Genomic DNA, 10,812 nt, shown 5'->3' with positions numbered 1-10,812 from the left:
AAAACTAATAGAAAACTTCACTTCTTTCATTCCTATCGTGCAAGTTTATTGATTTCAGAGTTTGAGACTTTGTCAATCTATTCTCTCCTATATGGTGAGGATAAGAGATGCAGTTACTGATGACGCTGCCCCTAGAGCCGGTGTTGCTAGGGGTCGGTGCAGAGACAGAGGCAGAGGCTGAGGACGAGCACCTGCTACAGATAGAGCACGTTCCAGAGCAGTTGAGGAGCCACCAGTAGCTCTGGTTGGGGGACAGGCACCAGAGGCTTCTATTGCTACACCGAGACTTTAAGAGACTTTAGCGTAGTTCGCGAGCATGTTTGGCACATTGGCTCAGGTGGGATTAATTTTGGTTGCACCAGCTACTTCACAGACCTGGGGAGGAGCTCAGCCTCCCGCCGCCCATACTCCAGAGTAGCGGGTCCACATTGGTCAGGTGTTATGCCAGCACAACCTGTTATTCCAGTTCAGCCTGAGTTCAGGCTAGGGGCATCAGAGGAGAAGAAGAAGAGGCTTGATAGGTTCAAGAAGTATCATCCTCTAACCTATAGTGGCCTAGCTACCTAGGATGTGCACGGTATTCTAGAGAAGTGCCACCGTATTATCCGCACCATGGGTATTGTGGATATGAGCGGAGTTGCTGTTACTACTTTTGAGTTTTCTAGAGTAGCATATCAGTGGTATTAGGCTTATGAGGAGGGTAGGCTAGCGGATGCAGCGCCACTGACTTGGGCTCAATTTTCAAAAATGTTTTTGAGGGATATTGTTCCGTGGCGCACAGAGTTCGAACAACTGCATCAAGGAACTATGACAGTATCAGAGTATGCCATCAGATTTAGTGAGTTGTCCCGTCACACACCTGCTTTGGTTTCTACAGTTAGAGAGTGAGTCCGCAGGTTCATTGAGGGGCTCAATTATGGTATCCGATTAAGTATGGCTTGGGAGTTGGAGATGGATGTTCTGTTTTAGTAGGTGAGAGATCACTCGCATATTAGAGGGTGTGAGGGGCCAGGAGGGAGAAAGTATAGGGAGACTAAGAGGCCTCGTGGATCGGGAGGATCTACTGATCCCTATTTTTGAGGCAGGACACGTCATGATAGAGGCTTTGTGGATCATCTAGTTCAGTTTCCTCTTCAGGATTCACATGGTATATCAGATATCCATGGATCCCAGAGTACCAGTACCGGACAACTTCCACAACCATGTCAGCGGAGAAGCTGCTTTGAGTGTGGGGATACATGACACATGGTGAGAGATTGTCCCGGACTCTAGACAGTTATGTCACAATGGGGTATTCATGCTATGAGTTCTACTCCACTTGCTGCTATACCTGCACTACCAGCTAGGGGTGGAGATTAGGCGGGTAGAGGTCATCTTAGAGGGGGAGGCCGGGCCCATTATTATGCTCTTCCTGGTTAAGTGGAGGCTGATGCACCAGATCATATCATTATAGGTATGGTTTCGTTGATCATAGAGATGCATTTGTTTTATTTTGATCTGATCCTATTTATTGGTAAGATTCGTCTTACCTTGCTTCAGATATGGTTGTGTTTTGTTATTTTTGTACTCTGTTCATGTGTTAATGCTAATTGGGGGATTTTATGATGATATCCCATGTCTATCATTCTGGTTTGGTTGGTATTGAGGGTCATGGGAGAACTTTCTGTTAGTTAATACCGTAGGTTTTGATGCAATTTCTGAGTGGGTGATTTGGGTGTTCTACAGGTATGGGAGTCTATTACGTGTTGTGATTTTGGTTCTACGAGATTGATTTAGTAGAGTGGTCTAGTTGCTCAGATTTTTATCTTACTCGTGATTCCGTGGGGAGCATAGGGACCTAGTGTTATTTGTATATAGGTGTGGTTGTACCGCGATATGCTCCGTGGTGGGCTTATGTTAGGGTGAGATTCGTTGTGGTTGTTGCGTGTGTCTTGATTCTCCCTTGTGGATTGGATTCTCAATATGGTATTGATGGGGAGTCGTTCCTGTTGGACCTGTTTTTATGGTTATCTCATGTGTTCCTATTTTCATATTCAGTCGTATTCGAGTTATGCTTGTTGGGTTTGGATTGAGATGTATGTGTTGGATGGCGTTTGATGTGGCTTGTTGATCAGGTGCCTAACCTGTTCAGTTTGTTCACATTTTGAAAGTTAGACATACTTTCAAGTATAACAGTTAAAGCCCAACACGGATAAAACAGGTCAATTATCAATTAGCATGAGGAAAGTACATCTATGTGCCTACATGTCAGGTATACATGCCAATCAACAGTATCATAGTGGATCCATCAATAATAACTGCCCATCACCAAGCACGTATATAAAATACTATGCCTGCGCCCACTGCTGGGATGTCAGACTCCGGAGGGGCAGATCCTGCCCAAGTGCTAATCATAATCATTTAGCCCAATAGTGAGGCCTGGTGCACGCGTTGCCCCTAAATAATAACACTTAGCCCAATATGGGCCTGGCGTACACATCACCTCAAAATAAGTACCAAACCAGCTCTAAGGCCCAAACTCAATCATTTGCCGTTCAAGTCTCAGATACTCAGTTTGACAGTATTGCCCTTAAGTTGTATCAACAACATGTAAGGAATCAAATAAGAAGTACTAATACAGAGATATCGTACACGGATATAGTATCATGACTGAGAGCATGTGTGAAAATAAGGTATATAACTCAGAGACAACAAGAATATCACTATCAAGTCTCATACAGTTAGCATTTAACCTAAATATGATGTCTAACATGAATCACAGTTCAAATAATCAAAAAATTAGAGTAAATTTGGGGCTAACATGATATGGGAGCAAACCAAGACCGGTAATAGCCTATAGGCCTCCCCAAACCATGAACACACTAGTGCACGCACACACACCGGTCACCTAACGTATACGTCACCCCAATATCTTTCCTATAACATAAACCTCAAGGTTAAATACCCTCAAATCAAAGTTTAGATGTGTTAATTACCTCAACACACGCAAATCAAAACTTCGACAAGCCCTTCCCATGTGTATCGACCTCCAAACGACTCGAATCTAGTCACAAACAACTCAATATCAACAAATAATGCTGATCTTTATCAAAAATCAAAATGTCAACCCTAAAAATCAACCCTTGTCCCGAACTTTAAAACCCAACAAAATTCACAAATTCCATACACTCGTTCGATTACGAGTCCAACCATACTAAAATCATCTAATTCTGACCGCAAATCGACCTTCAAACCTCCATTTTTCATTTTTGAAAGGTTTCGACAAAATCCCCCATTTGTTCACTTTGATTCACTATTTAAATGCTAAAAACAAATATAGAATCATTAAATAATAACAAATCCGAGTAAAAAACACTTACCCCGATCAAAATCTTGAAAATCCCCTCCAAAATCGCTCAAAGCCGAGCTCTACACCTCAAAATATGAAATAATAACTCTAACCCTCGAAATGGGATTTTAAATCTGCTGCCCAGGTGTTCCTTTTCGCGAATGCAAAAAATGGCTCGCATTCACGAAGCACAGAAGATACCAGCTGACAAAACCTCTTACGCGAACGCGATGCCTCACTGTGCTAAGACTAAGCGAACGCGCCCCCCTGACCGCGAACGCGAAGGCTTAAGGCATAGTGCCCAAGTTGTCCTCACCCTTCTACGCGAACACATCACTCCTCTCGTGATTGAAATTCACAACCCCTCTAAACCTTTGCGAACTCGTAGAACAAAACCACCTGCCACTGAGTATCACTACGTGAATGCGACCACCATGTCGCAATCGCGATGAAAGATACACCATATATCAGATCAACAGTTCCTCAAGATAAAAATAAAATTGAACTTCATTTGAATTACGCTCGAGGCCCCATCCAAACATACCAACAGGTCCTAAAACATGACAAGAACTTATTTGAAGCCTCAAATCAACATCGCAATCAGGAATCACACCCCAATTCAAGCCTAATGAAACTAATGAACTTCCAACTTCTAAAACCAGTGCCGAACCATATCAAATCAATTCTAAATGACGTCAAATTTTGCACACTAGTCCCAAATGACACAACAGATCTATTCCAATTCCCAGAACCAATATCCGAACCCTATATCAATAAAGTCAACTCTCAGTCAAACCTCTCAACCTTCCAAACCTTTAACTTTCCAACTTTCGCCAATTCAAGCCAAAACGACCTACGGACCTCCAAATCAATATTCGAACATACGCCTAATTCCATAATCACTATATGAAGCTATTGGAACCACCAAAACTCCATTCTGGAGTCATCTACACAAAAGTCAAACTCTGATAGAATCTTTTGGTATACTAAAGCTACTGTAATAAACAAAGACAAAGCTCTACTACCTAAGCCTATACCCTAATTCTCAAACTCCACACCTTCCTATCCATGGTCATGTGCTCAGTAACTGGATAAACACTATATATTTCCTAATCACCTCTCCCAATACTTCTTCGGCCTCCCTCTACATCTCTTTTGGCCCTCCAAAGACAACCTCTCACACCTCCTCACTGGTGCATTTGTGCCTCTCTTCTTCACACGTCCGAACCATCTTAGTCTTGCCTCCCACATCTTGTCCTCCACAGAGGCCATACCCACCTTGTCCAAGATGACTTCATTTCTAATTTGTTCTAACCTGGTATGCCCGCATATTCATATTAACATCCTTATATCAGTCATCTTCATCTTCTAGACATGGGAGTTCTTGACTGGCCAACACTCCACCCTATACAACATAGTCATTCTGACCATCGCTCTTTAGAACTTCCCTTTAAGTCTTGGTGGCATATTCTTTATCACATAAGACACCGGAAGCAAACCCTTATTTCATCCATCCTGCCTCAATACAATGTGTGAGATCCTCATCGATCTCCCCATTCCCTTAAATAACAGACCCAAAATACTTGAAACTCTCTATCGTAATTTTGACTTGCCAATCAATCCTCACATCTTCGTCCACTACTTGAGTCACACCACTGAACTTGCACTCCAGGTACTATATTTTGGTCCTGCTCAACTTGAAACCTTTAGACTCCTGGATTTGCCTCTAAACCTCTAATCTCTCCTTAACAGCACCGCGCGTCTCTTCAATCAGCACAATGTCATCTGCAAATAACATATACCATGACACCTCCCCCTGAATGTGGTGCGTTAATGCATCGATTGCTAGAGAAAATAGAAAAGGGTTGAGGGTTGACCCCTAGTACAACGCCATCATAACTGGGAAGTGTTCCGAGTCCTCTCCCACTGTCCTCACTTGAGTCTTACCTCCATCATACAAATTTCTTAATAGCCATAATGTATGCAACGGGAACACCTCTAGCCTCCAAACATCGCCACAGAATGTGTAAATTTATGTTCCTCTCCTAATACTGCACCATCAATCTCCTCACAATGTGAATGGCTTCCATGGTTTAACGTCCTAGCATAAATCCGAATTGGTTCTCAAAAATAGACACAATCCTCCTTACCCTCAACTCAACCACCCTCTCCCAAACTTTCATGGTCTGACTTAGTAACTTGATACCCTGATAGTTGTTACAATTTTGGATATCACCCTTGTTCATATACATCGGAATCATTTTGCTCCATCTCTATTCTTTGAGCATCTCCTTCGTCCTAAAAATGATATTAAATAACCCAGTAAGCCACTCCAAGCCCACCCTACCCACACTCATCCAAAATTTCCCCGAAATGTCTTCTCGCCCGGTCGCTCTCCCCTTTCTCATCTTACACATAGCCCCCTACAATACCCAAATTTTCAACGACTATCAGAATTTTCTAAGCCACCCAACACAATGTTCCTATCCTTTTCTTCATTCAAGAGTTTATGGAAGTAAGTCTGCTATCTCCGTCGAATAGTTCCTCATCCAACAAAACTCTGCCTTCTTTGTCCTTGATGTACTTCACTTGGTCCAGGTAACGAGCCTTCCTTTCTCGCACCTTATCTAGCATATAAAACTTCTTACTCACTCCTTTGCCTCCAAGTTCTTCATACAAATGTTCAAACGTGGTATTCTTAGCAGTAGTAACCGCTAACTTCGCTTCCTTCTATCCACCTTATACCACTCCCTGTTCGACTTCATCTCCTCCTCGTCCACGCTCTACAAAAGCTTCAAATATGTTGCTTTCTTGGCTTCCACTTTTCCTTGGACATCAGTACTCCACCACCAGTCCCCTTTGCAGCCACGAGAGGAGCCCTTCGAGACCCAAAACCTCTCTAGCAACCTCCCTAATACAATTAGCAGTCGCGGTCCACATACCACTCACTTCCCTACTACTCTTCCATGGCCTCAAAGCCAATAACGTATCCCCCAACTCCTGGGTACCGATCTTTGAAAAGTAACTAAGTGATCCTCCTTCTTTGGGAAACTTGAGTTAGCTATCACCAACTCAAATTCCTTAGCAAATTCCAGCAGTGAAGTTCCACCCCCATTTATAAATCCAAAACCAAAGCCTCCATGCACGTCATCATAACCCAATGACATCGCCCAATTGTCACTATTGAAATCTCCTCCTATGAAGATCTTCTCAATGTATGGAATACCACGCACAGACTCATCCAACTCCTCCCAGAAGTGCCTTTTAACCTCCTCATCCAGGCCCACTTGAGGTGCATATGCACTAATCACGTTTAAAGTAGAACCCCCAAAACCTAGCTTAATGCACATCAGCTTATCGTTCACCCTCCTAATGTCCACCATCAGCTCACAGAGATCCCTATCAACAAAGAACGATACCCCGTTCTTCCCCCTGCGTGTCCAGAGTGCCAAAGTTGTAACGATCCGACCAGTCATTTTAAGCTTTAGCATTCCGTTGAGTAGTTCGAGGTTTTGAGTGGCTTCATATGGTGTATTATGACTTGTGTTCTAGGTTGGATTCGATTTTCTGATGTTTTGGGATCTATTTTGGTGAGTGATTCTCCTTTAGAAGCTTAAGTTTGAAATGTTGATAGAGGTTTAACTTTTATGAAATTGAGCCTGGAACGGTGTTTTAATGGCTCCTATAATTTTGTATCATGATTTTGGACTTGGGCGTATTCCTGAAATCGAATTCGGAGGTCCGTAGGTTGATTTGGGTTGTTTTGCCGAAAAATGGCAACTTGAGGTTTAAAAGTTTGACCGTAGGTTGACTTCATACCTATCATACTTGGATTTCTATTTCGGGACTTGAAATAGGTCCATTTTATTATTTTGAATTTGTCTGTAAAGTTTGGCGTCATTCCGTGTAGATTTGATAGGAATTAGACGCGCAGTTGTGTTTTTAGAAATTATTGAGTTTCATTGTAGAGTTCATGTGTTTTGGAGGTCAGATTCATGGTTTCAGATGTTATTTTGATGGTTTGATTGCACGCGAGAGTTCATGTTATGTTTTTAGACTTGTATTGATATTTGGTTTGGAGCCCCGAGGGCTCAGGTGAGTTTCAGATGCATATCAGAGTGTTTGGAAGAATTCTAGCATTGCTTGTTTTTACACAGATGTCTCAGGTCTCGCATTTGCGAGACTATGATCGCATTTGCGCATCACGGAATTTTTGTAAAAACTTTCCAAAATATGAAATGATGATATAAATGCCGATTTGATGTCAGAATTGAATAATTTTGGTATGGTTGGACTCGTATCGGGATGGGTGATCGGATTTTGTGAGTTTTTTCACGTTACAAGGTGCGCGCTCAGGGTTGACTTTTGTTTTTCATTAATGATCGAAGCTTTATTATCTAAATTGTTTTATATGGCTTTTATTTATGATATTAAGTTATTTTGGCTAGATTCGAGCCGTCCGGCGGTTATTTCACATGAGAAGGTCATTTTAGAGTATTGATTTAGCTTCTTTGAGGTAATCATCTTACTTAACTTTGTGTGGGGGAGCTACCCCTAAGGATTTGGAATTTATTGTATTAATTAAATTATGTGACAGACGTGTACGTGAGTTGACGAGTGCGTACTCATATTTATATCTGAAAATTGACTGGTTAGACTCTTAGGCTTCTTTCATGTATTTATTGAAAGTTGTTAGCATACCTTATATCTTATTTTTATCAAGTTTGTTCGTCCATGTATTTATTTAAAGTTGTTAGCATGCGTTATATCTTTTATTTGTCAAGTTGTTATTTCATGTATTATTTGAAGTTGTTGGCACATTTCATATCTTTTACTTGTCAAATTTACTCTTATATGCTTTATCTGAATTTGTTACCACTTTTATTATTATGAGACTTCCTTTATTTATGTGTTATTCTTAATTGATGTTGTTGTTACATGATATAAGTTCGTTGTCTGGGCATTCTCATGCGTAAGTTGTTAGCTTATTTTACACACTAGAATTTAAAGTTTGTCATTTCATGGAAATACCTTCATTATTGAGTTTATTCTTAAGCAATCAATTGAAGTTGAAGTTATTAAAAGTCATTAAACCATTGTAGTTGAGGTTGTTATTTAATGGCATGTTGTTCATTGTTGAGTTACTTTCCCCGTTCATTTCGTTGTTATTGAGATTTTGTACACATCGCGTTTGAGTCGTGGGCTATGTGTTGTAGTGATATTGTATTGTTGTTGTTAAGAGGTTGTGGCTTATGGGTACTTGTGGTACGAGTTGATATGTCATGTTGTTTTGATGTTAGCACATGTGAACTTGTTGTGTGGATTGATTATTGTTATGCAGAGCATAAAGGTGTCATCTCACTATTGTCGTTATGTGGAGCATAAGGGTGGCATCTCACTGTTAATGATTTTGTAGAGTGATACTGGTGGCTAACGATATTGTCAGGGCAGAGTGATATGGGTGGCTATCGAAATGATGCAGGTGGCTATCGGAGTGATACGGGTGGCTATTATGTTATATGTTCGGGCGGAGCGATAAGGGTGGCTATTATGATGATATTAAATCGGAGAGATAAGGGTGGCAATGTCAGGGATGATGTGTGATGGCCTGGGGGCATTATGTTGATGATATTTGTGTGATGGTGTTATTTCCTTTATGTATGTCATGCACCTTAAGTGACTTTTTGTGTTGCTTTCAATTAGCTACTCGATGTCTTTGATATTACTCGTTGACTTGGGCTATAATTGTATACTCTCACAAGTATACACCGTAGCATGCCACTTATGCCAATTCAGGATTATGAAACTTGACATTTATTGATCATGCATATGTATTCTTGCATTATCTGCTTTCATTGTGATATTGAGCCTGTGATCATGCCAGGCGGATTGAGATATTGGCATGTGAGTTGTGTGTGCAGTTGTGATTTGTAATGTGGGCACAAGTTGCAATGAGAATATGATTTGTGGTTTAAGACTAGTGACTTGTGATTATGAGATGAGGTATCTCGGAGTAATTCATTGTGAGAATGTGTTTGAATGGCTTGATTAATTGGTTGTCATTTGTTTTCCTTATATGTTTTTACTGGTACTTTAACGGTATTCTTATTACTTTACTGTTTATATCATATGTTGATTCTTGTTGCCATTTACTAATTTGTACTTTCATTATTAGCTTTATACTTCTACATTGCACAGGTTATTTGACTAGTAGGTGTATTGTCTTGTACCTCGTCACTACTCCACCGAGGTTAGTCTTGATACTTACTGGGTACCGACCGTGGTTTACTCATACTACACTTCTGCATATTTTTGTGCAGATCTAGGTATTGGAGATATCGAACTCAGGAAGAGTTAGCTTATTGATCGCGAGGATTCAAGGTAGAGCTTCTTGGTCGTCGTAGTCCCTTGGAGTCCTTTCCTTTTATTGTAGTATCATCTTATTATCCGAACAGTATTGTATTTTGATTTTTGAGATCTTTCTATGTATTCAGCTAGAGTTCATGACTCTATATTACCTAGTCTTGGGAGGTTGTAGTGGTTATTGCCGCATAGTCTTATTTCACATTTATTTCGGTATTTATATAAATCTCTATTTTAAAATATCATTTTTAAATTGTCTTAATTGTTGTAAGTAATCGGCATACCTAGTCATAGAGACTAGGTGCCATCAAGACGCCTAAGGCGGGATTTTGGGTCGTGACAATAGTTTGCCTCTAAGAACATCCTGTCTCTAAACCTCTAGAATACAAGAACCTCTATATCCGATCCCAACTCCACCACTCAAATGGCTGACATGTCACTCATACACAATCATCTCACAGAAAATACTCCCATACTTCTTCTGCGCCACGTAGCAAAAACTGAACCTCCGCAACCAACATCAAGGCGATTATCTTAATACTAGTCAAGTATCCGCAACTCAAAAACACAATGCATCCCTAACACGCACACCCTTCTTAAGCGATACAATGTAATACTAACATCCTCTAAACATCTGAAATCTCCCATGTCGTCTCAAACTCATGACCTTACTTTCAAAATCGAATTGGAACCTTGCCCATGAAATCTCAATCCCATATGGCGCACCACCTTTATCATGCTATCATATGAAAATACAAGGATCCTATTCTCAACTTTGAATCACATGTAGGGTAGACATCCCATCAACCGAAAAACTTCCACTAGCCCAATCCCGTAGAACAAAATCACAACACATAATGGACTCCGCATGTCTGTAGAGAACATCAACCGCAAGTTGTGGCCAAACCATTGTAAACTCTTCGAAACCCATTTGCACATAACCAAGCCTATTAGAACTAAGTCCCTCTAAATCAACTGAGTCAAGTTGGCTGCTAAAACCAAGAGTACCTCAACATGAAAGTGCCTGCATTGAAGAACCCTTTAATTAATCTGAAGTTGTTTCTTTTATATTCCTAATGCCGCAATGCAGAATCGATAATGATATAAAAATACCGCAAGTC

General features: G+C 40.8%; 1 protein-coding gene across 1 annotated transcript; it reads right to left on the bottom strand.

The window, feature by feature from the left end:
- Window positions 1–5,827: 5,827 nt before the first annotated feature.
- LOC104091209 (uncharacterized) lies at window positions 5,828–6,804 on the bottom strand. The gene is made up of 2 exons (XM_070186743.1): window positions 6,381–6,804; window positions 5,828–5,997 (listed from the first exon to the last, which is right to left on the bottom strand). The coding sequence occupies exons 1-2, from the start codon at window positions 6,802–6,804 to the stop codon at window positions 5,828–5,830; spliced, it is 594 nt and encodes a 197-aa protein (XP_070042844.1).
- Window positions 6,805–10,812: the final 4,008 nt, after the last annotated feature.

Source organism: Nicotiana tomentosiformis, chromosome 10 (genome assembly GCF_000390325.3).
Source record: "Nicotiana tomentosiformis chromosome 10, ASM39032v3, whole genome shotgun sequence".
Classification (NCBI taxonomy): Eukaryota; Viridiplantae; Streptophyta; class Magnoliopsida; order Solanales; family Solanaceae; genus Nicotiana; species Nicotiana tomentosiformis.
The sequence above is the reverse complement of the archived record's forward strand: the minus strand, read 5'-3'. Positions and strand labels throughout refer to the sequence as shown.